Raw genomic sequence first — 26,838 nt, forward strand, 5'->3', positions numbered from 1 at the left:
ACAGTAAAAAATTGATGACTCTATACTCTTACAGAATTACATTACTATGCACAAATTTAAGGGGCATAAATGAATTTGTCTTGGTGCCTAAGAAGTTACTTCTGTAAATATCTCTAAATTTAAGCTAGACAACAAAATATTCTCATTAAACGATTCGATTTAATGGCTACAACAGCCACAAATACGAAGGAAAGATAGCATCATTTTATGAAAATGGGGTTCTTTCATAGTTTGCTATCACAGCTAGCCTGCAGTAATGAGAATTTCAAAATATAGAGACCTACGGTGTTCATAACCCAATCCTTATGGTATTCGGAAAGCAATTAACTCATTGTGCCAGAAGTGAGTACCCTGATCTCTAAGTCAACCAAAACAGAGGACATGGCCTTAAACAACGTGGGGGTGAGAGGAGCTTTGTCCTGGGGCACTGTCATTTCAGGGATACTGAGAGCACTTACTTTTCTTTTGAAACTTAGAAACAACCAAGCTTAGCACCTAGGCAACAATAATACTTTGTTAAAGTAAGAAATGATTGTATGGCCCACTTCACTTCCTGTTTTGCTCCTTCTGTCCCCTCCAATAGCCTCTTCACTCTAGCCCTGGGGTGTGACCATTTTGCTTCTCCAGGACAAAGGTGTCCCAGTACAGTTAGAACCAACATCATCCTGGATCATATTTGTCTCAGCATTTTCCAAGTGTTTAATGAAATGTGAATAGAAATCTCATCAGAAAGGAGGGTGGTGAAAAGGACACATTATATGTACCAATTAGTTTTTTAACAAGAAAATGGAATTAATTGCCTTCACTATGTTCCAAAATTCCCCCAGCTTTCCTTCATCCTTACAGTATTCTCCTCATCTGTAAAATGAAATTGTTGGCCTCTGTTGATGGCCTCTAAGTTCCCTTCAAACTCTAAGTCTAAAATGGAGCATTCCTATTCCATGTTTTCAAGGTACCTTCTATGAATTAACAAACATTTATTAAGTGTCTACCACATACCAGGAATGGTAATGGGCTCTGAGAAAATTAAGACAAAAGTGAAGCATTCCCTACACTTTAGGAACATTCTAATATTCTTGAGTTACATTACAACAGGAGAGATAATATTTATGCAAATAGATAATATGCAAAAAATAAATGAGATAATTGGGCAGGGGAAGAAAGGCACCAATAGCTGGGAGGATGAGGAGGAGCTTAATGTAGATGGTGGAGCTTGAGCTAAGTCTTGAAGAAAACCCAAGATTCTCAAAGAATCCAGAAGGGTTCTATCAATCTATCCCAAGCTCCAAAAGTATAACATACTATTTGGAAAGGCTGTTCTACAGAAATACAGTCTTCTGGTATTTGAGGAGTCACCTATTAGCAGACACATACCTCATCCGTGAACCCTATAATCTTAAAGCAGTGCTGAATTTCTTCAAATTGTTTTCCATATGACTCTTTAGCAATAATATCTTCCATCACCCTTCCTGTCGAATTATCTATGTACCTAAAGTGAAAGGAATGTTACCACATAGTATTAGCTTTTTTAGACAAAAGCACCCCAAATGCCATGCATGCCTCAACCCATTTTCTTGCAGGTGCATTTGTTTAAGACACTATAACTGCCAAGTGGAACTAATTACGCGTGTAGCTAGATAATGTGGGTATAATTGAAAATTTGATCCTTGCACAGAAAATCCAGGCAGTGAACTTTAGTCATTGCCAAATAAAACTACTTTTTTGGTGACCTTTTAAAAAGGAATATTGGACTAAACACCTACCCCTAAAGCCTCAGCTAAATAGACTTTGTTGTTTCAGTCATAAAAACATTTACTCAGCATTTAAATGTTTGTTCTTTGCTAATTGCATTTTTATTTAACTACAAGAATCACAATATACTTACCTAGGAGGCTTTTTCTCTGGCAGACTATACTCAGAAATTTTCTTTTGGTGATAAAGGCCAGCATAAATATAGTAAAAAATGTGAAAATTTTTCTCTCCTCTGGAAAAAATGGAATATTATTAAAATACTATTCAAGAACTCTTCAAAGCATAATATTTCTGAATTTGCACATTGGTTCCCTACACCAGAGCTTCTTAAATTATAGGTTGTGACCCTACATGAAGTCATGTAACTAAATGGGGGGGGTGGCAAAAAATTTGGCAATAGTAAAAGGTTATATATGCCTCTTTTATATACCTATATTCCCTGGGGTCGTGTAAAAATTTCTCAGGCAAAAAGAGGTGGTGAGTGGAAAAAATTTAAGAAGCCTTGGCCTATACAAGGAGGTGAAATCCAGGATTATGACCCTAACAAGTTAAATTTATCCTCTTCTGATCTGACCCAGGCTCTGCCTGTCCTCACTGCTACTTGGGCCACCAGTGCACAGTACAGTCTTGTCATCGGGTTACCAACTTTCTTTCAACACTTTTCTGGTCTCAAGAAGACAAGGGCATTTACCACTTTGGCTCCTGGTTTTTAAAAATACCCTGACATAGTCATTTTTCTTACAAAGAGACTGGCTCTTAATCAGTTATAATCTGTTCCTATTCTTTCCTTCCAGGTACATTCTATTCTTTCTTTTGTTTAGAAGTTAATCAAGCAGACCGAGATGCCTGGACACGCCTTTCATGGATGATATTGATCATCTTGTCACCAGCTATCATGGGTGTCTTCTTGAGAAGTAAGGTATGGTAGAATGGTAGAATGAATGTCCAAGTTGTTGTTGGAAGACACATGTGTGTATCTCAACTCTTCCACTTACTCTCTGTGGGATGTTGGGTATATCACTATGCCTCTCTGGTCTATTTCCCCATCTATAAAATGACAGGGTGGAACTAAATCAACTTTAAGGCAGAGTATAAATTTTTGTGTGTGTCATGGACCTCTCTGGCAGTTTGGTGAAGGCTAAGGATTCTTCCTCAAAATAATGTTTTAAAACATACAAAACAAAATAAATCAGATTACAAAAGAAACCAAAGATTAGTGAATATAAAAATGGATTTTTTTCCTATGCAAGTCCACAGATGTACTGTAATATATCCATGGCCCCAGGTTAAGAACCCTTGCTCTAAGATTTCTTACAGCTCTAAACTGATGATTCTCCTGTACTTTTCATCCTTTCTTCTTCTATTTTTCTAAATTCAAATCTCTCTACTTTATCTGCTGTTCTCATGATACTTTTGACTCTGAGTCCTGACTATCTCTCGTGGAAAAAGTTTTGATTTAGAGTCAGAAGACCTTGGTTCAAATTTTGGCTCTGAAACTTACTATCTGTGAGACTTTGGGGGCACTAATAATAACTCATTTATAAAGTACTTTAAAGAGCATTCTATGAACATCACTTTGTTTGTGACCCTCATAACAACCCTATGCACTAGATTAGATGATAAAATTGGTTTCCAGAAGTTTAATAACTTTTCCATGGCAACTTGTCACTAAATTTAAATATATATTATTAATTTTGAAATTAGGGTTTCTATTAACAAATATCAGTAATATTAATAGATATAACCAACATAAATAAGAGCTTTTTTAAAAAAATTAAGAGTATAAAGAGGTACTCAATCATTTTTTTTTAATTTTTGCAGGGCAATGAGGGTTAAGTGACTTCCCCAGGGTCACACAGCTAGTAAGTGTCAAGTGTCTGAGGCTGGATTTGAACTCAGGTCCTCCTGAATCCAGGGCCAGCACTTTATCCATTGCACCACCTAGCTGCCCCCAGTGGACCTTTATTTTTGCCAGTCTCCTACCAACACAAATCACAACCTCTCTAGACCTTGTGATCCTAATTAGGGAGTTAAGTGAGAGAAGTTAAGTGACCTGTGTACTGTCACATATCTAGTGTCACTGCTGGGCAGGATCTGAACCCAAGTCTGATTGACTGCCAAATCCAGCACTGTATTCATTATACCATGCTATAATCTCTAATCATATACAAAGATTTAACAAGATTAAACATTGCACCTACACAGATTGTTTTATGACTCTGGACTTTTCCAAGAGGTATTCAGAAATTTTTGCCCCCATTACAGCTCCCGTTGGTGTGAACATCATTTCCAAATATTTTCCAAAACGACTTGAGTTGTCATTGATAGCAGTGCAGGCATTACCAAATGCTTCCACTAAGGGGTTCACCTGGAGTATTTTCTCTCTCAGAGCCCGATTATTGGCCTGTACACAACAGAGAAAGGGCATGAAGAACTTCCAAAATGAACACATTTGCTTTGTTCATTTACACCCCCTGTCCACTTAAATTCTCTTCATAATATGGGAAGTATTACTAGCAGCTAGTTGTAGAGAGTGACCTTCAAGACAAGGATTCACAAGCAGAAAGCACTGTCTTCCACAAAATTGTAGGGTTGGGAGGTAGTCACACCTTAAATAATCCCAACAGATCATCAAGTACTAGGGAAAACCTCCCTCAGTAATCTAGTGTTTAACAAACCATTTTCCATTAGGGAATTCTTCCTCAGATCTAACCTAAATTCCCATTATGGCAAGTTAAGCCTCTTTCTTCTTGTATCTGCAGCTGTCTGCATATTGTATTAACCCTTTAACTATCTGAAGACCATTGTTTTTAAGGACACTTTACCATCTTGAATCCAAGCTGAGAAATTCCTATTCCTTCAACATTCTCTCAAATACTTTATTTTCCCATCATTTAAGTCATCTCAGGGGTGTCACCCATAACACTTTCCTGATAATTTTTGCCACTTTTACTTCTTGATGTTTTTATTTAAATTTGAAAAATTAATTAAATATCATAAGTTCATGGAGGGGGGCTGTTTTCTCTACTACATGGGAGAAGGTGGCATGTTGGTATCAAAAGGGGAAACATTAACAGAAGAATCAATCAACAAAATCAAATTTTTGCATGAGTAAAAGTATTTTATGTATATTATTATTATTTTACAAAATACTTGATTGTTCTGCAATATTATTTTATCACTGTGTTACACGGCTAGTAAATACCTTTCCCAGGAAGGTCAAATGCTGGACAATCAGATGGGCACTTTCTGTCTTCCCAGAACCACTCTCTCCACTGATGATAATGCACTGAGTAAACAGAAGGTTATGCAGAAAACTCAGAGGATAATATGCACATTCAACTATGATTTCTGTATATAATCAAGGCAGCATTGATTGATAAATAGTACACATCTATTTTCTTTAATCCATTATGCTAATCATAATTCTAAAAACACTAAGTGACAAAAAAATTCAAAGCAGAGGAAACGTATAAGAGTAGGAAGACAAATCAAGACAAAGAGTTAAATTAGACTTGACTGAATAACAAAATGCTTTAGAGAGGATGTGTTAAACATTCGGTGCCCAGAACCAAATTAAAATGTAACTGGGAAATATTTAATAAAATAAATAAAAATGCAATGGAACATAGATAATGTTAATGCAAGGTTTTTAAAGGCAATATGTTACTCACAGGAATCTTTATGTAATAATAATTATTATCATAATGACTAACATTTATATAGTGCTTACTATGTGTCAATCACTCTGCTAAGCACTTTACAATTATTATCTCATTTGATTATCAGAAAAATCCTGGGAGGCAGATATGATATTCTCTCTTTCTAAAAATGCTGGGATACATCACATTCTAATTCCACAGCATCAGCGCCCCATTTTACAAATGAAGAACCTGAGACAAACAGAACTAAAGTGACTTCTCCAGGGTCTCACAGCTAGTAAGTATCTGATGCTAGATTTGGATTCGGGTCTTCCTGACTCCAGACACAGTGCTCTACTCACTGTGCCATCTAGCTGCCCAGTTTAGTGGTGTCCATTTCTATTTGAGTTGGACATCACTGCTTCAGAAGATTAAGGAAATAGGTCAATATCTAGTAAGAATATGATTTTACATCCCTGGATAATTTCTCCACTTAGAAATCCTCTCTGCCCTTGCCCTTTTGAAATCTCTGAGAGTTCCACATGTGGTAAGAATCTGGCCAAGGATGCGTTGCTGTCTCTAAAACTAAATGAATGCAGTTCTTGCACAATGTAGTTTCCCTGGACACAGCCTCATTCTGCAGCTCAACAAGCCTGGAAATCTTAAAGAAGTTAGTTATCCTTCTTTAGTCTGACCTCAAACACAGGGAAAATTATTCTCTCATAAAAATGCAGGGATCCATCACATTCTAATGCCACAGCTTCAATCCCAGCTCTCAGGGTAAAGGAAAGGAAAGTCAAGGGTGGTCAGAGGTTGACTTTTTCACAACTGTGACGTTGAATGTGTCACCACTGTAAATGGGAAGCCAATAAAATTAAAATGGATGGTCTCCAGCCAATAGTTGAAGGTTAGTCCAGCATTTTCCCAATTCCATAATCACTTATCAGCAGCCACATTAATAGGAATGGTCACTATTAACCACATTAGAAAAAAAAAGTCCAATCATAACAATCCTAAGATTTTCAAAAGAAATAATTCTGTTTCTGCAGTGGTACATCATGTTCTTATTGCAATCATCATTACATAATTGGATTTGTGTTGCTCTATGTCCTCATTATATTCCTATTAGACATGTCTTTACCATACTGTACCAAGGGAAATGAATGGTCTCTGTGTTGATGTTTCATATTTTCTAGGAAGTATTTTCATGTTCTCTGCTCCTTTGGCCTTTTCAGTACTGCTGGATTTGACTGAGTGACAGCTTTGTTTGCTATGTCCTGTCACCAACTGGGATGGAAGGCCGTCTGGGCAATGGGCAAGTAGCAAAATGAATGCTGAATAAAAAGAAGCAGGGCAGCCTGAGATGTTCCTGTTAATGGTGATAGGAATAAGGACGTATGACATCTTACCTGATCTTTGCTGAAAGTCACCATGCCTTGGTAAGCAGCATCTGCTGAGGCAAATATGTGGGGAGGATTTGAAGACCGTTTCACACCATGATACAGTTTAGAAAACTGCAGAAAGGAAAAAGTATGTTATAAAGAGGAATGAGCACTGACTTTTGAGTCAGATGGAGTGGGTTCAAATCCTTTTTCTCATACTGCCTGGGTGACCTTGGGCAAGTCACTTAACTTCTCTAGCTTCAATTTTCTCATTGTAAAATGGGAGAATTGAACTAGGTAGCCTCAAATATCTCACTCTCACTAAATCTATAATTATGACAATACATCTTAAACCAAATCCTGAAACTTCATAATCCACAACCTGATACCAATGGCAGCTAGGTACCACAGGGGATACAGTGCTGGGTTAAGCATCAGGAAGACCTGAGTTCAAATCCTAACAGACATTTCTTAGCTGTGTGACCCTGGGCAATTCACTTAACTTCTATTTGCTTCAGTTTTCTCAGCTGTCAAATGGGGATAATAATAGCACCAACCTCCCAGGGTTATTGTCAGGATAGAATTAGATTACATACACAAAGAATTTAGCACAGTTCCTGGCATATAGTAGGTGCTTAATAAATATACTTTCCCCTAGTGGCAGACTCCAAGAGTCAATGTCATCTTGGTGTAGAGCCGTTGGTAGAGTGTCCCTAGTGGAGAGCTGAGGGATGTGCACCCAGCCTTTGTCAAAGGCTTTTTTTTTCTTTTCTTTTTTGGTATGCATTGAGATAACAGTATGATTTGGGATGTTTTGTTTTTTTCATATGAGTAGCTGTATTGATTGTTTTCTTAGTGTTGAACCATCCTTGCATCCCTGACATAAGTCCCACTTAGTCATAACAAATGATTTCTCGGATTAGTCCCTGTAGTCCATATGACAGAATTTTGCTTAAAATTTTTGAGTCAATATTCATTAATGAAAAAAATACTTTTCCCCTTTCCCTCTCCCACATTTGGAAAAGATCTAAAGTCACTTATTAAATTATCTGTTTTAAAAGTCACCATAACCCCTGGCATGCAGAGATCTAGTTTCAGAGGTACTAACTATGATTTGCAGTATGCGTTCTTCAAGAAGACATACATAAAAGCTGTACTTTTTCTCCCTACCAGTTTTTTGTTGTTGTTGTTGATTTTTTAATTCAGCAGGCTAAAGGAGTGACACAGATCTTGAAGTATCTCTTACCTGTGGGGAGTAAATGCTGAGATTTTGAAAGGGGTTTAGGGCTATTAAGATGTCTCCAACATAAGTGTAAATCTGTAAGTCTGCGTAACGCTTTTGCAGATGGTGAATAATTGTATCCTGAAAAGAATAAGATATTTTAAATAGGAAGTTAAGTGTATTGTTTTCTGGTTAAGAAATTGTCTATGATGCCACAGCATCATCATGTTCAGGAAGAGTCTGGAGCAGAGACAGAGCCCACAAAGGAGACTAAGACAACCTGGCTGACCTAGAGAAACACCTTTGAGAAAAGGCGTGAGGTGGATGAGAAAGGCGCAAGTGTCCCTGAAGTCCTAGAGGGAACCATTTGTTATAACGTACTCATATTGGGTTTGTGTTCAGATTCTATTTCACAATCGCTAAAATGCGTCTGAGTTTTAGGCTATAACATTTGTTATTGTAATTGCTAGATTGAGGTTCACCATGTAAAAAAAGGGGAGGCATGAATTTACATGACAAAAGGTATCCACAGTATACTGGTGATGATTTTTGGCAGCCAACATAAATTCATTTAGAGTGAGACATTTTTTAGGGGGAAAGATTTTTTAAAGGGTTTTAAGTATGGCTGACAACCATCTGGTTCCTTTAAATCCTCTCCCAGCCCTGTCCTTACACAGAGATTATCTTTAAAATTCTTGTTCGATTCTTGGCCCCCATTTAAGTTATGAGGCTTTGACCTTGAAACTGCCCAGAACAAGATCACTGTTCCCAGGGGGCAGCTAGGTGGTGCAGTGCTTAAAGCACCAGCCCTGGATTCAGAAGGACCTGAGTTTAAATCCGACCTTAGACACTTAACTCTTACTAGCTGTGTGACCCTGGGCAAGTCACTTAACCCTCATTGCCCTACAAAACAAAACAAAACAAAACAAACAAAAAATGATCACTGTTCACCAGAAGTTGACACAAGCATTCATAATGCCAAACTTTTTCCTGTTGCTGTTGTCTCTGCTGAAGTGAATCAAGATTAGAGCTCTTAAAGATGATGCAGATAATGAACACAAGCTGTTTGCTATGATACTGGGCTTCTATGATGCAACTAGTTGATTTGAAACACTGAAATTTCATTTTTTGCTGTCTTGTTCCCCTCCACCCTATCCCCGTATTTGCTTGTAAGGATAGTTATGCCCCAGAGAGGTTCCTTCAGTTATACAAAATTCTGTTTGTGAAATGATATCATTGCCCCATTCATAATTCTTGTCTTGTTAGGCTTCTTCCAGCTGGTAGACTGAACTTTCAGAGTTCTTGCTTTTGAAAATTGGAAAGGGGGGCAGCTAGGTGGTACAGTGGATAAAGCACTGGCCCTGGATTCAGGAGGACCTGAGTTCAAATCCAGCCTCAGACACTTGGCACTTACTAGCTGCGTGACCCTGGGCAAGTCACTTAACCCCCATTCCACCCCCCAAAAAAAAAACACAACCGAAAATTGGAAAGGTCTCAAATCTGGATATTGTCATTTTTTACCATTTTATTTTTTTAAATAAAGCTTCAGGATTAAACAGAATAAATTTCTAAATTTAAAAGCACAAAAAAGAATATATGAGAAGTATTGGATTTATTTTTATAACTCCATGATTCTCTTAATTCTGCTACTTAAAAACAAGGGTATTGTTTTTTCTCAAACACTTGTCAGTATAAATGTTGCAATTGCCTCAGGATGTAGTTTGCTTGAGGTGAGGTCCTTTTTTATTTTTTTAATTTTTTTATGCTCAGTGCTAGCACAGAATCTGGTACATCATAGTAGGCTCTAAATAAATGCTTGATTTATTGAACTGGAATGTTGACGTGAATGATGTTTTTCTCACAGAGACAAAGTTGCCAAATTAAACCCCAAAGTGACTTTCATTATGATAGATAGACATACAATAAAAAAAGAAAGAAAATTAAGAATGAATTTGAAAGGCTTGGTTATGCTTTGGACTTCATAACAGATTCTGAAATAACCAGGGAAGCTTTTTTTCTTTCTCTTTCTTTCTTTCATCCTTCTTTCTTTGTTCCTTTCTTTCCTTCCTTCTTTCCTTCTTTCCAACTTGCTGTGCCTGATTAAAACTTTCCATTTATTTATAGGAAATTTCTGTTGATTTAAGCACACACAAAGGAAGGACTTTATTTCAATATGCATTCTACTTCAAATTTATGTTGTGGGGATGGAGAATTCAAACACTTCTTTATCATACTTCAGTGATTTAGGCATTAGAGTTAAGGTTCCCCAGAGCTAGAAGATGTAGGTCTCTTGCAATTAACAGCTCTATTAAACATGCATATTTTATACAGGCTTTATCACAGTTTTCATTATAGAATTCAAGCTATGTTAAGCTCAATTTTTCCCTAACTATATGATTCTTCTTTAAGAAGAGGAAACAACTATCCTGATTTTCAGGGATAAGTTGCACATTTTATAAAACAGAAAATAATTTCAGTGGATGTCATTCATCATTCAGGCCCACAACAAAATGGGATTTATTGAAACTGCTTTTTTTTCTTTATCACTCCATAGAATATAAATGAATGTATAATATAAGATCATAATCGCAGTGCCTAGTTATTCCCTTAATGCCAAGGCTACAAACAATTAACTTTGATGTGACTTCAGTCGAAGGAAGCCTTCAAAAGAAGGAATGAAAAATGAATTCATAGGAAATAATATCAACATGCACAAGAATTCCTTCTTTGAGGATATCATACCTCATCTAGAACCTCCAGGTTGACCAAATCATCATCCAGGGAACATTTTTCAGGAGCTTCCACATGATAAGCTCTTCTAGAATACATGGTTTCGTGCCTGTGAATTTGTCAGCAAAGCATCAGTATTTATACAATAAACTAAGAGTCTCACAAAAAGAAAGCATTCAGTACAGAAGGCAGGCACAATGACCCAAAGTCTTATCTCAATATACTTTGAGAGAAGGGCTTTGTTAAAGCAGGAGAGGCTAGAGCTGCCAAACCTCTGGCCAAATTGCTCCTCTCCCTGTTCCTCACTTACAATGTTCTCTATCTTCCATCCTTGTGTCTTTGTATAGGCCATTCATCATGCTAGCAATTCACTTCTGCCTTACTGTCACCTCATGAAGGTCCCCTCTTTCTTTGTGTGTGTGTGTGGGGGGCAACTGGGGTTAAGTGACTTTCCCAGGGTCACACAGCCAGTAAGTGTTAAGTGTCTGAGGCTGGATTTGAACTCAGGTACTCCTGACTCCAGGGCCGGTGCTCTATCTACTGCGCCACCTAGCTGCCCCCTCTTTCTTTAAGATGAAATTCAGACACCATCTTCTACGAGAAGCATTTCCTGATTTCCCTAGATTGCTAGGGATTTACACACACACACACACACACACACACACACACACACACAGAAACTTGGACTAAAATATTGTGTGTATGTATGTACATATATGTATATTTATGCTACAAATATGTTAAATGTACTTGTCTCCCCCATAAGAGGGATAAGAGATAAATAGGTAAGTAGATAAATAGTAGATAAATAGATAGATAGATGATAGATAAATACATACATACATACATAGATGATACATAGATAGAAAAATGGTAAATAAGCAGAGAGACAAATTAATTCAATAGGCTACTCATTTGATTGCATGCTGAATTCTGGGCAATATACATTTTTCAGCCATTTTGTTTTTCCATTACAGATGTAGGAAATGACTAAATAACTAACAATCTCATTTAGAAGTTGCTGGAGAATTCTTAAACTCAGTACAACCCACAAAACATTATCTTGAAAAGGAGTATTTCTCCAAAGCACTTTGCCATTTTATAAGCTTTAAAGCACTATTTCCAGAGCTGTTGTGAGCCTCAAGATGAATAATGCATTTGAAGAGCTTTGCAAACTTTAAATCACTATAAAATGTGAGCTATTATGTAGATGTCAGCTAGAATTGTTGCTATAGTAATTAATATGGGGACAACTAGGTGGCACAGTGGATAGAGCCCCAGCCCTGGATTCAGGAGGACCTGAGCTCAAATCCGGCCTCAGACACTTAACAATTACTAGCTCTGTGAACCTGGGCAAGTCACTTAACCCCAATTGCCTCACAAAAAGAAATAATAATAATCAATATGGAAATCCCTTTTCTTTTTGAGGGGCTCTGTAAAGGACAGCTAGGTGGTGCAATAGATGGAGTGCTCCAGGGCCTGGAGTCAGGAAAACCAGAGTTCAAATGTGACCTCAGGCACTTACTAGCTTGTGACCCTAGGCAAGTCTATTAACCCTATTTGCCTCAGTTTCCTCATCTGTCAAATGAGCTGCAGGAGGAAATGGCAAACCACTCTAGTATCTTTGCCAAGAAAACCCCAAATGGAGTCACTAAGTCAGGCGCAACAGAAATGAATGAACAACAATTGTAAAGGATATAATCTATGATAGACATCAACATTACCTTCTGTAAGCATATATTCCTGTCTAATGCCTCATTTGATGTTAATTTTTAATAGATCATTGGACAACGGGAACTCTTTTGTGACTGTTACAGAAATTTATATGGGTTTAACATATGCATAAGAGATGTTTGTTTTAGGTGAGCCTTTAAGGCAACATTTTATTCTGCTGAATCAGTTGCCCTTTGGTTTGCTTTGGAGGTTTAGGGGGAATCAACAAACGAGAGATTACAGCAGGGTCTTGTATTTTAAGCATCACTCAAACAGTGATGTGACTGGGAAGATGATATCTGATTTTAAAAGATCTTCTCCAAAAGACCTGTTCCCCTTCAATGTTTTCATCACAAACAGCCTTGATGTATGGTTAAACTAGTCCTATCAAGATTTTATAGAGGCAAGAAAGTAGGCTTATAAGTCCATATTTTTTATATTTTGGGGGTAACAGAATATTTTCCATTCTTTTGTAATCTTCCACTTTTTTAGGTATTTTGAAAACTGATGAATAGACCCATGGAATTATGGGATTTAGAATGTAAAGAGATCTTTGAGATTATCAAGTCCAAACCCCTAACATTACAGATGAGGAAACTGAGACCTTTTTTACAGAGGAATGTCCATTTTATTTGGTGTTTGTTACATTCAGAATTTTTAAAAAATTAATTTAAAAATTATATTGCTGCCAACTTGAATTTTCCTTACATATTGGATCAGATGTCTTAGCTCTTTCCAACTTAATCTTCTTTAGTGAAATTAATACTTTTTAATATAGTTTTTTGGGTACTGAAGTAGTAAAATTCAAAGGATGGTTCCATTGTTGCTAATGATATTACTATATATCACTATAAGAATGGCAATAGATCTGGTCCATTTCATAACTATATGTTATAGCTGCAGTTTCATCTGCAAATGTTCTCAGGATAATCTAACTTATCTTGCCTTATATCTACTAGAGTTTCATATCCCTCTCCATTGATTCTGTGAGATAATACTGGAATCTTCAATTTTCTTTGTCTTTACTATTTTGCAAACGTCTTCTAAGTCACTGCTGCCCTTGTTGGTAGGGTTCTCCACTTGCCAAGGAGATCCAGTTTTTGCTTCCTGAGGAGAAGGAAGTTTCTTTTTGTCTCCTCATTATGGTCACTCTTTTGTATCAGTTTCTCTAAGAAATGGTGCTAGCTATAATCAATATCTTTATATTTACCTAGTTCCCAATTTATGGAGTTGACAGCTCATTTATTCAATTCAATAAACATTTATTAAGTACCTACTATGTGCCAGGTACTGTGCTAAACACTGGGAATACAAAGGACAGTCCCTTCCCTCAAGGAACTTAACAATCTAATGGGGGAAACAACATGCAAACTAATATATACAAAGCAACCTACATACAGGGTAAATAAGAAATAATTAACAGGGGGAAGACACTGGAATTAAGAGGGATTGGGGAAGGTGGGATTTTATTTAGGATTTAAAGGAAATCAGGGAAGTCAGTATTCAGAGTGGAAGAGAGAGCATTATAGGCATGGAGAAAGTCTCAGAGAATGCCTGGAGCACAGAGATGCAGTGTCGGGTTAGGGTGGTATAACTATTTTTTTGTTTAAAATTTTATTTTCCAATTTACATATAAAAATGAATTTTGACATCAATTTTTTAAAACTTTGTGTTCCAACTTCTTTTCCTCCCTCCCTCCCCCACCTCCCAAGAACTCAAGCAATTCAATATAGGTTATACATGAGTAGTTAGGCAAAACATTTCCACATTAGCCAGGTTGTAAAAGAAAACAGACAAAAACTTCAGATTAAGGAGCTATCAAAAAAATTATACTTCAATCTGTTTTCAGACACGATCAGTTCTTTCTCTGTAGATGGATTGCAATTTTCATAAGTCCTCCAGAGTTATATTGGATCATTGCATTGCTGAAAATAACCAAGTCATTCACAGCAGATCATCCCACACTATTGCTGTTATTTTGTATACAATACATTTCACTCTACTTCAGTTCATGTAGGTCTTTCCAGGTTTTTCTGATAGCAGCCTTTTCATCATATTTTTTTCTATGAAGTAATTATCAAAAAGAATTATGTTTCAATCTGTATTCAAATACCATCAGTTCTCTTTCTGTAGATGGATTACATTTTTTCATAAGACCCTCAGACTTGTCTTGGATCATTGCATTGCTGAAAAAAACCAAGTCATTCACAGCACATCATCTCACAATAATACTGTTCTTTTGTATTCAGTAGATTTCACTTTGCATCAGCTCATGCAGGTCCCTTCAGGTCTTTCTGATAGTATCCTGCTGATCATTTTTTTATAGTAAGCTACAATTATATAGTGCTTTAAAGAGAGATTTACTTACAATAAACCCTTGAGGTTGGTTATTGCAACAGTAATAGATGACTTTTATATAGTACCTTAAACTTAACAAAGAATTTTCAACTGTTTCCCTCCGTCTCATTCCTTTCCCATGATATTTACTCTATTTTCTATCTCCTTTTACACTATTCCTCCTCAAAAGTGTTTTGCTTCTGTCTAATCCCCCCACTCTGCTTTCCCTTCTTTCACCTTTCACTCTTTATCCCCTTCCCCTCCTACTTTCCTGCAGGATTAGATAGATTACTCCACTCGATGGGGTGTGTATGTTATTCCCTCCTTGAGCCAACTCTGAGCCAACTTTGAGCCAATTCTGATGTGTGTAAGGCTCCTTCACTTCCCCACTCCTCCCCCATCTCTCCCCCCACTCCATATGCCCTTTCCTACTTCCTTCATGGGAGATGTTGCCCCCTTTTTACCACTCCCCTATCCCCTCGCCTAGTGTATTTCTCTACCCCCCTCAATTTTACCCCAAAAATGTCATAATGGGGCAGCTAGGTGGCACAGTGGACAAAGCACCCACCCTGGAACCAGGAGGACCCAGCCGAAACCCAGCCTCAAACACAAGACACTCATAAACCCCGACCACCCTCCCAAAAAAAGAGAAACAAAAAATAAATGTTTTACAGGTATCATGCCTTCATAATCAATTCCCACCTGTGCCCTCTGTCTAAATTTATTCCTATCATGTGCCCTAATATTCAGAAGGCTCTTATGATTTAGACATATCATCTTCCCATGTAGGAATGTAAACAATTTAACCTTTTAACATCTCTCATGATTTCTTTTTCCTGTTCATCTTTTTATGCTTCTCTAGGGTCTTACATTTCAAAGTCAAATTTTCTATTCAGTTCAGGTCTTTTCTTCACAAATACCTAAATGTCCTCTTTTTCATTGAATTCCCACTTTTCCCCCTGAAAAAAAATACTCAGTTTTTCTGGGTAGGTGATTTTTGGTTGTAAACCCAATTCCTTTGCCCTCTGGAATATCATATTCCATGCCCTCCAGTCCTTTAATGTAGAAGCTGCTAGATCCTGTGCTATCCTTATTGTGGCTCCACAGTATTTGAATTGCTTTTTTCTGGATGCTTGCAATATTCTCTTCTTGACCTGGGAGCTCTGGAATGGCTATAATATTCCTAGATGTTTTCCTTTTGGGATCTCTTTCAGGAGGTAATCAGTGGATTCTTTCAATTTCTATTTTACCTTCTGCTTCTAGAATATCAGGGTAATTTCCCCTGACAATCTCTTGGAAGATGCTGTCTAAACTCTTATTTTGATCATGATTGTCAGGTAGACCAATAATTTTCAAATTATCTCTCCTGGATCTATTTTCCAGGTCAGCAATTTTTCCAAGAAGATATTTCACATTGCCCTCTATTTTTTTTTTATTCATTTGGATTTGCTTTATTGTGTCTTGGTTTCTCATAAAGTCACTAGCTTTCATTTGTTCAATCCTAATTCTTAGGCAATTATTTTTATCACAGAGTTTTTGTATCTCCTTTTCCATTTGGTTTTTTAAGCTGTTGACTTTTCTCATGACTTTTCTGTATTACCCTCATTTCTTTTTTTCCATTTTTTCCTCTACCTCTCTAACTTTATATTCAAAGTCCTTTTTGAATGCCTCTATGTTCTGACACCAATTCATATTTTTCTTGGAAGCTTTAGATGTAGGGGCTCTGACATTGCTATCCTCTTCTTAAGGTGCATATCCACCTTCCTTGTTATGAAAGAAGCTTTCTGTGGTTCACAACTTTCTCCACTTGCTCATCTTGTCTGTCTTTTACTTGATTTTTAACTCCTCCTTAAAGTGGGGTACTGTTTCCAGGTTGCACTGTCCCAAGCTGCAGGTGTTATGAATTAATGAGAGGCAATTTCTTCACTCACCTGGTCTTTTCTCTGGTCAGTATATAACTCCAGGACAACTTGTTAATTAACCAAGCAGCAACACTTTGTGTGCTCTTGGTTGTTAGCTCTGAGGAGCCTGCACCCCTCCCTCACCTGGGCCGCCACTGCTAAAGGTTTCTTCCTGGTTCCTATCTGGGGTAGGACATCCAAAATCCCCCTTATCTCCTGCATATACTCCTATAGATTCCCCCTGGCCTGCCGTTCAGTCCTCTTACCAGTCTGTGAGCTGAGTTCTAGAAGACCCTGGCACTGCAGCTGATTTGGAGGCTTGGGGTAAGTTTCTCCAGTGTGACCTGACTATGGCTGGATCTCTGCTGGCATGATTGTAGGGCTAAATTCCACTCCAAGCCCAGCTCCCTCTCTTGATGAACTTCCAAGCAGTCTTTGGCTGGAAAATAATCTCAGCCATCTTTTTGTGCATTCTGTTGCTCCAAGAGTTGCTTTCTAGTGGTGTTTGGAGTTTTTTTTGAAGTAATTGTGTCAGGAAGTCTGAGTGTTTATTGTCTTTCCTCCACCATCTTGGCTCTGCTGGGTGGGGTGGTATAACTTAATAGCATATCTTTTCATCTTAATCCTTTCTTCTTTATTGGCATTTTATTTTGAACTTTGCTTTAACTAAACAATCATCTTAAATCATACTTAAAAAACGGATTCTGAAATTACTCTTATATTGGTATGGAAGCATATCTATTAAGGCCCCTTGTGTCTCTTAAAATATCAACAATTAGTGGATAAAGCACTGGCCCTGGATTCAGGAGGGCCTACGTTCAAATCCAGCCTCAGATACTTGACACTTTCTAGCTCTGTGACCCTGGGCAAGTCACTTAACCCTCATTGCCCTGACCCCCCCCCCAAAAAATCAAGAATTAATATTAAGATAGTGTGCTTGTTCTGAAATACATGGACTTATCTGAATGAAGAAAAACTCTATCAATACTTAAATGACAAGCAAACGATGTTTTTCACAGAAGTCTCCTCCTGTGACCCCCATCCCTATCCCCTTATCAAAGGCCTACACATTTTCTACAAGGAAACAATCAAAGTTCAGAGAGGAACCTTGAACTCCCTGAAAATCACTGAGGGTGGTGGTCAGAGGAAGATCAGTATTATCCCTGGATTAATCTAATTAAGAGTAGTCCTTCTTTCTCCAACACTAACAAGACCAAATGATTTTAGGGAAATGATTTTCCAGGGTTCCCTGACATTTAATGTTATTGTGTTATATTATACTATTATAAGTTATTATTTTTAAGCAAATCCAAAACACTAAAATTAAACTTTATATTTTTGTTTTGCCCTTTAATAGAATTTTTGTTTCATTGTCAAGCTAAAATGTGACTTAGACAGATTCTCAATAAGCAGGGGAAACTACACATTTGGATTTCTTTTTCTCTAAGCAACTGTGTGTGAATTGATAATTAGTAAATCTATCAATGAATCCAGAGTTTGGAATTGAGTCAAAGTGATGCATTTTTTTCTTCCAGTCTTGTAAGCAGTCATTTTCTGTATATTTAAAGAAATTATTTTCTTTTAAGGAGAGTGTTCATTGTACCCCAAGCCTAAGGTCTTCTAATTAACTCCTTAAAGAAGTTATTTATGATTGATAGGCATGAAGCCTCTGAACAGTCTATATGTCTTTGAATTCTTCCATTTTTTCAATCTGAACTATATATTCCAATATTGTTTTTTTTTGTTTTGTTTTTTTGTTTTTTTTATGAGATATTTTATTTTTCCGTTACATGTAATGATAGTTCTCAACTTTTGTTTATACATGCTTTACAATTTCAGATTTTTCTCCCTCCCTCCCCTCCCTCCCCCCTCCCCTAGACAGCAGGTAATCTGATATAGGTTATATCTATATATCTCTATACATATACATATAGATATAGATATATATATACACACACATATACCAATATTGTTTTTTTCTGCTAATCTTCAAATTGAAGTCAGAAAGTATTAATGTATAGGTTGACTTGATTTTGTCTTGTTATGTTCTTTATAGAATTTCTCTACTTGTTGCAATTATTTTCATGGTTGTTTGCTTATGCTCATCAATAAATGATTAGGGAATGCAATGGAAAAGCATTTATTAAGTACTTCTACTTAGGGAAGAAGATATTCAAACAGAGATGTGTGTGTGTATGTGTGTATGATCATTAGAGGAGAAAAAAAGGGACAAAAACAATCATCAGTAGAATTAGTAAAGATTTCTTATGGAGATGGTATCTAAGTTAAATTTTAAAGGAAGCTAGGGATTCTTGGAAATAGAAGTGGAGAAGTGTCTTCCAGGCAAGGGGAACAAACAGCCTACATAAAGATACAGAAGTGGAAGATGGAATTTGAGAAGGTAATTATTGTGAAATCAGCTTGGAAAATTATAACATCATGGAATAAAAAATTTAGAGCAGGAAGGTACCTAAAAAACCATCTGGCACAACCCCTGAATTTTACAAAATAAGAAACTTAGGCTTAGAGAAGTTGAATGATTTGCCCAAGGTCACAGAGGTAGGAAGTATGATAGAGGCTCCTCTTACTCCAAAATAAGTTGTTTTTTCTCTACTGGGTAGAGCCAAATTATAAAGAGCTTTAAATGACAAGATGATGAGTTGGTATTTCATCCTAGAGGCAAAAAAAAACCACTGATATTTTCTGAGAAGGGGGAAATATGGTCAAATTAGTGCTCTAGATAGATTATTTTGGCAGCATGTGATATAGTTTGGAGGCTGTTTCAGTAGTCCAATTGAGAAGGGATTGAAGGACTGAATTATGGAGGTGTCTATATAAGTGGAGAGATGAAAATCAATGCAATCGATATTCTAGAGTCAAGAAGATAACAATAATCAGAGCTCACATTATTATGAATAATCATACTGATAATAATAATTATAATTAATAATTACTCAAAAGTGAGTAGTGGCCTTTAAAAAGTTTTGTCACTGCCTTTTCCTTTTTTCACCATAATATACTCTCTTATATGTATGCATATATACATACAAACACACACACACACACACACACACACACATACACTCCCATCCCTCAAAAAAGAAAAACAGGTAAGCAAGACTGACCAAAAAAACTAACCCTTTAGATGGTAAATGCAATTTCTATCATCCACCCTATCCTCCTCCTCCCCATACACACTCACCTCCCCACCAATAGTAGATAAGCTCGTTTCATCATCTGTTCTCCACAGCTAAGATTGATCATCATAATTAACCTGATTTTGGTGTTGCATTTATTTTCATTACTACAGTTTTATGTTAGATTAGATTTAATATATTATATTAATTATATATTAAATTATAATAAACTATATAAATATATAGTCTTCCCGGTTTGGGATTTGTTCTATATCAGTACATACAAATCTTTAAATGATTTTTTAAATTCCTCATACTCATAATTTCTTAAATTGTAATAGTATTGCATTACAGATATTCAGTCTTTGCACATACTTAGTTTTCAAGGTTTTGCTACCGCAAATGATCCAAAAGCATTCTATGAATATTTTAGGACCCTTGTTTTCATCTTTGACCACATTAGGGTATATACCCAGTAGTAGGATCATTGGACCAAAGTATATGGATAGTTTTGAACTTTTTTGCATAATTCCAAACTGTTTTCCAGAGTGAATTGACCCGGGGCAGCTAGGTGGCGCAGTGGATAGAGCACCGGCCCTGGAGTCAGGAGTACCTGAGTTCAAATCCGGCCTCAGACACTTGACACTTACTAGCTGTGTGACCCTGGGCAAGTCACTTAACCCCAATTGCCTCACTTAAAAAAAAAAAAACAGAGTGAATTGACCCATGCGAAGCTCCATCAACAGTATATTAATATGCCTCTCTTCTCATAGACCTTCCAGCATTGTATAGTTCTGTATTTTATCATCTTTCATCAATTTGATGGTTATAAGTAAAAGCCATAGAGTTGTTTTAATTTACTGTTTTGGTGATTTGGAACATATTTTCATATGGTTGCTAATTGTATTTATTTTTTGGAACACTGTTCATATCCTTTGACCACTCATCCATTGAGGAATGGTTCTTTGACACATTTGTGTTAACTATCTATATACTTTGCATATAAAATTTTTATAATGGATATTTGATCCAAAACTTTCCCCCTTTTGACAATTTTTCTTCTTATTTAACCTGCATTGATTTTATTCTTACAAAAGCTTTTTTTTAAACACTTCATACAATTGAAATTGTTTATTTAATTTATCATGATCACCTTAACACATTGTTCACTTAAAAATTTGGGGGGCAGCTAGGTGGCATAGTGGATAAAGCACTGGCCCTGGATTCAGGAGGACCTGAATTCAAATCCAGCCTCAGACACTTGACACTTACTAGCTGTGTGACCCCAAGCAAGTCACTTAACACCAATTGCCTCACCCCCCAAAAAAAAATCTAAAAATTTTTACCATAATCACAGATCTGAGAGTAATTTCTTCTTTTGTTCTTCCCATATTTTCTCAGGATGTGATCATTTATATTTAAGTATCCATTTTTGTTGAATATTGTATAAAATATAGGTCTAGATTTATTTTATGCCAAATTGCTTTTGAATATTTTCAGCTGTTCTTATTAAATAGGGATTCCTTCTAGTAGTTTATCTTGAGCTTTTCAATGGCTGGGTTATTGTCTTTAGTTGCTCCTGTATTTTGCTGATCTAATATGTGGCACTCACCTAATTTTTGAAATTTCTTACTAGTACCAAATGGTTGTGATGATGAGTAATGACTTTTTTTTCAATATTACAGAAAAAAAAATAGTCAATTGAGAAAACATGGAAAACATCCTCTCCAGGGGCAAAAATAACACATGTTATGAGCACATCAGAAGAGGAAACACGGTCATTGCCTGGCTGTCCCTCTCCTGCCTTTCATAACAATCACCATCAGAGCATCAGAGAAGGACTCCCACAGAGCTACAGCTCTACCCTACTGGGTGACATTTAGCTCTGATCCACAGTGACAGGTTCTGACAGATTGCTTTTGCATGAGTTGCCATGTAGAAAGTTGGTGTCACATGATTAAATTCTCCTAATCAATGACGCACACTGTTACAGACAGTGGGGAGGGAGGGCAGCAGTGATGTACTCAGAAGCTCTGTATATTGAGTCATACATTTCACATTTAAAGGCAATTTGCAAAGAAAACATGCAAGATTTTTTTTGCCATTTCTTGGGCTGTCAAATTTTGGTTTTGTAACCCAGCTTCTCTGGGTTACAAAATCCCCCTTGCTTTAGGGGGATTCCAGAAGATAATGACATGTTTCAGGAATCCTGTGGGAATGGAAAGAGCATTGGACTTGAGTTCCAGATCTATAATACTGTTTTTTAAGCTGAGTGACCCTGATTAAATCACTTGCCCTCACTGGGTCTCAGTATCCTCATTTGCAAAATGCTAGATTTGGTATCATAGATGACCCTCCCACTTGTAGTAGTCTGATTCTAAGTGCTTGACTACCCAATTATAGAGTTGGGTACAGAAAGTTTGCCTTTCATAGCTTGCCCCCTTGCTTACTTCTAGTCTTTTTATTCTCCCACACAGCCTCCTTGCTGCACAGCCTCACATACAAATGCTCCATTTCCAACTCAGGGAATTTTCATGGACATCCCATATTCTTGGAATCCTCTTCATCCTCATCTACACCCCTAGCTTCTCCAACTTCCCTTAAGTCTCAGCTAAAGTCCAACATTCTGCAAGAAATCCTCCATAAAAGGGGCAAATAGGTGGCACAATGGGTAGAGCAACTGACCCTGGAGTCAGGACAACCAGAGTTCAAACCTGACCTCAGACATTTTACTAGCTGCATGACCATGGACAAGTCATTTAACCCTTGATTGCCTCCAAGAAAAAAAAAATCCTCCATAATCTTAGTTGCCTTCCTTCTGAGACTAGTCCCAATTTATTCAATTTAATCTTGTTTGTACATAGTTGTTTAGGTCTTATTCATTAGCCTCTGAGCTCTTTAAAAGCAGAGATGGATTTTTGCCTTGCTTTGTTTTCCCAATGCTTAGTTCAGTGCCTGGCATGTAACAGGTGCTTAATAAATGCTAATTGACAACAAGCAGAATTTGACTTCTCTACTATGACAATAAGGAATACTTATTATGGTATAATATGCTCACAACCAAATAAGTGCCAAAACCATCCTTTCCTGAAGATAGGACTGTCATCAAGGAATGTGCACTGATAGGGAATGTGTTAAGAATGGCTGACCATTTCATGAAATGAGCAGTGACACACTTTCAGTTGTACTACCCATAAGAGCCACAAATTCCAAGATGCTGCCACTCTTTCTCCCCCTGATCTTACACCCATAGTAAACAATCCTATCCTCTATCTTCCCTTCATTTACAATGCACCCTTTGGAAGCCTCCATGATTGTCACACGTGGATAAAATGGACAGAGGACCTTTGTGACCTTAAACAAGTTGCTTCATCACTCTGGGCCTCAGTTTACTCATCTGTAAAATGAAGGAATTGGACTAGATAATCTCTAAGGGCTCTCCAAACTCAAAATCTATGATTTATAACCCTAGATCTCTTTCTCTCATCCTGTGGTATTCATTGAAATCTAAATTTCTCCTTAAGGCATCACATTTCTTGGCACCTGTTCTAAGGTTGGCTCTTCCTTCTCTCATACATTCTGATACCCAGGATGAGGTGGAGGATTTCACATATACCTTTCTCCCCACTTCCATTTTCAGATTCTTTCTCTGCTGTCATCACTCAACAGACACCTGACTTTTTTTTTTTTTTTTGCTTTCCCAATCAGATGGTCCAATGTGTTTTCTAAGTTGTTGTGGAAGAGATATACAAGGTAAGCTGGGCAACAAACCTGACATCTTCACTTTTTAAATTTTAGGTTAATAGAATGTTTCAAGCATAGTGTCACATTAATTCCTTGCCAGATTCAACAGCTCTCTATTAATTCAACAACTCTCTATTAACCTAATGTCCTGCAGTTATGCTGATAGAATTCAAATATTCTTAATGACCAGGAAGATATCACAATCAATATGAATTAAAATGTGTTCTAAACAACTTGTTATGAGAAACTCATGCTAGAGTAGTGAATTAAACATTAACTTCAAATAGTGAGCACATATATTTGCTTTATTTATTTGTTTGTTTATTTGTTTATTTTTTGCAGGGCAATAGGAGTTAAGTGACTTTACCAGGGTCACACAGCTAGTAAGTGTCAAGTGTCTGAGACCAGATTTGAAATCAGGTACTCCTGAATCCAGGACCAGTGCTTTATCTGCTGTGCCACCTTGCTGCCCCCCTATATTTGGTTTAGATCATTATTTCTACTCCTGCCTTTTTTGCTTTACCTTAGATGTTTTGCTAGAGATCTTCTTTAAGCCTGTTGGGATGCAAAACCTTGGAAAGAAGAGAAGGGGAAGGGTAGACTGTAATAGTGTGGCTTATCAGTGAACCTGCTAGAGAAGTTGTCACTGTTCTGGGAATCTAAGAAATACTATCTGGGTATCAATCAACCTGAATTCCTCACTTGGTAGCACCATTTTGGAGAAGTATTAGGACAGAATGTATAGGGGATGAAGTCTTTGGAGAAAGTCTCAAAACCTCAGCACATTCTTCTGCATGGGCTTTAAGTTAAAGTAAAAAGAAGGCATGGCCACCTCACACCAATCAGATTGGTTAACATGACAGAAGAGGAAAATGAAAAATGCTAGAGAAGATATAGAAAAATGGGCATACTGATTCACCATTGGTGGAGTTGTGAACTGTATTAATGATGAGCAGGATGGTTTAAGAAAAACCTGGGAAACCATTTATTTAAAAAGCATTTTTTGTGATTGTACATATATAACCTATATCAGATTGCTTTCCATCTTGGGGAGGGGGAGGGAAGGAAGAGAGGGAGAAAAATTTGGAACTAAAAATCTTATGAATCTTCCAGTCAGTGGAGTGCCTGTTAGCACAAACTGCAGTGTAAAGATGGCTAAGTCTAAGAACCATACTACCCACAACCAATAAAGAAAATGACACAGAAATGGCATCAAGAAACCTAGGTCACAGAGATAAGAGTCTCTGAAAGGGGTTGACCCCAAGTTTCTGAGAAACATGCTCTTTGCCAAGAAACACAACAAGAAGGGACTGAAGAAGATGCAGTCCAACAATGCCAAAGCCATCGAGGCCCGAGCAGAGGCCATCAAGGCGCTGAGCACCAAGGTCTCCAAGGCCAAGCTCCTCAGTCCCAAGATGCCCAAGATTCCCAAGGCCAGTGTCTGGCATTCTGGCCTCAAAGATGGTCACCAAGCATACAGGCCCTAGGTTCAGCATCAAATGCCAGACCCCAAGATTACAAATCCTGACTCTAAGGTTGCCAGAACCACTGACCCCAAGGCTGCCAAGTCTGACACCAAAGTCAGTAAGTCTGATTCCAAGGCTACCAAATCTGGCCCCAAGGCTGCCAAGTCTGATCCCAAGGCTGCCAAAGCCACCATGTCTGACACGAAGGTCACCAACTCTACTGCCAAGGCAACTAAGTCTGATCCCAAGGCAGCCAAGTCCAGTGATTCCAAGGCTGCTAAGCCTCCGGAGTCCAAACCCAAAGATGCTGGGGTTAAAGCTGAAAGTCCCACGCCTTCAAAATAGATGCTTCATTCAGGGCAGAAGGACATGTTTAAATCCTAAAACCACCATTTTTTCTCAGCCTGTATGGTTATTCACTATTTTGTACAAATAAAGGAAATGGTGAGTCATGAAAAAAAAATTTTATGAAAACAAATGTTGAAAACTATCTTTACATGTAACTGGAAAATAATAAAATACTTTCATGATTTAAAAATGTATTTTTCCAACTACATGCAAAAACCATTTTTGACATTCATTTTTTTAAAATTCTGAGTTCCAAATACTTTCCATCCCTCCCTTTTCCTTCCTTGAGACAGTAAGCAATTTGAAATAGATTATATATGTACCTCAAAATGTATTTTAATATTGTTCATGTTGTGAAAGAAAACTGAGGGGGGAGAGAGAGAGATGAAAAATAGAGTAATAATGAGTATGCTTCAATCTGTAGTCAAAATTCATCAGTTATTTCTTTGGAGGTGGACAGAATTTTTTATTTTAAGTCCTTCAGAATTATCTTGGATGTTTGTATTGCTGAGAATAGCTGTCATTCACAAGTGATCATCATACAATATTGCTGTTACTGTGTACAATGTTCTCCTGGTTCTCTTCACTTCACTTTGAATCAGTTCATGTAAGTCTTTCCAGGTTTTTTTTTAAAGAAACTTGCTCATCATTTCTCACAGAACAACAGTATTCCATTTCAATCATATACCACAACTTGTTCAGCCATTCCCCAATTGATGGGCATCCCCTCAATTTCCAATTCATTACCACCACAAAAAGAGCTGCTAGAAACATATTTCTATAAATAGGTCCTTCATCCCTTCCTTTAAAAAAAAAATCTCTTTAGGCAAAGGAGTATGCCAAACTGCTTTCCAATTTTCCCAGCAATTTTTGTTAAATAGTGAGTTCTTGTCCCAGAAGCTGGGGTCTTTGGGTTTATAAAACACTACTTTACTATGGTCATTACATATTGTGCATTGTGTACCTAATGTATTCCACTGATTCACTACTCTATCTCTTATTTCATACCACAGTGCTTTCATGATTACTACATTATAATACAGTTTGAGATCAGGTATTGCTTGGTGACCTTCCTTCACAATTTTTTCATTAATTCAGTTGGTATTCTTGACTTCTTCCACATGAATTTTGCTGTTACCTTTTCTAGCTCTATAAAATATTTTGGTAGTTTATTTGGTATGGTACTAAGTAAATTAATTTAGGCATAATAGTCATTATTATTTTATTAGGTTGCCCTACCCATGAGCAATTTAAATTTTTCCAATCATTCAGATCTGACTTAATTAGAATGAAAAGCATTTTGTAATTGTGTTCTTATAGTTCCTGGGTTTGTCTGGGTAGGTAGACTCCCAATTATTTTATATTGTCTACAGTTATTTTAAATGGAATTTCTCTTTTTATCTCTTGCTGCTGGACCTTGTTGGTAATATATAGAAATACTGATTTATGTAGGTTTATTTTATAT

The 26,838-nt window shown here is 37.1% G+C and overlaps 1 protein-coding gene and 1 pseudogene across 1 annotated transcript in view; one reads left to right on the plus strand and one right to left on the minus strand.

Moving 5' to 3' along the window:
* Positions 1-26,838, minus strand: part of MYO3B (myosin IIIB) — a 600,588-nt gene that overhangs the window by 333,001 nt on the left and 240,749 nt on the right. The window contains 7 exon segments of the mRNA XM_043993615.1: positions 1,375-1,489; positions 1,886-1,984; positions 3,954-4,156; positions 4,958-5,041; positions 6,803-6,907; positions 8,022-8,138; positions 10,740-10,836. Coding sequence (XP_043849550.1) covers positions 1,375-1,489; positions 1,886-1,984; positions 3,954-4,156; positions 4,958-5,041; positions 6,803-6,907; positions 8,022-8,138; positions 10,740-10,836 — 820 coding nt within the window.
* Positions 24,711-25,370, plus strand: LOC122749481 (annotated as a pseudogene).

Source organism: Dromiciops gliroides, chromosome 3, assembly GCF_019393635.1.
Source record: "Dromiciops gliroides isolate mDroGli1 chromosome 3, mDroGli1.pri, whole genome shotgun sequence".
Lineage (NCBI taxonomy): Eukaryota > Metazoa > Chordata > Mammalia > Microbiotheria > Microbiotheriidae > Dromiciops > Dromiciops gliroides.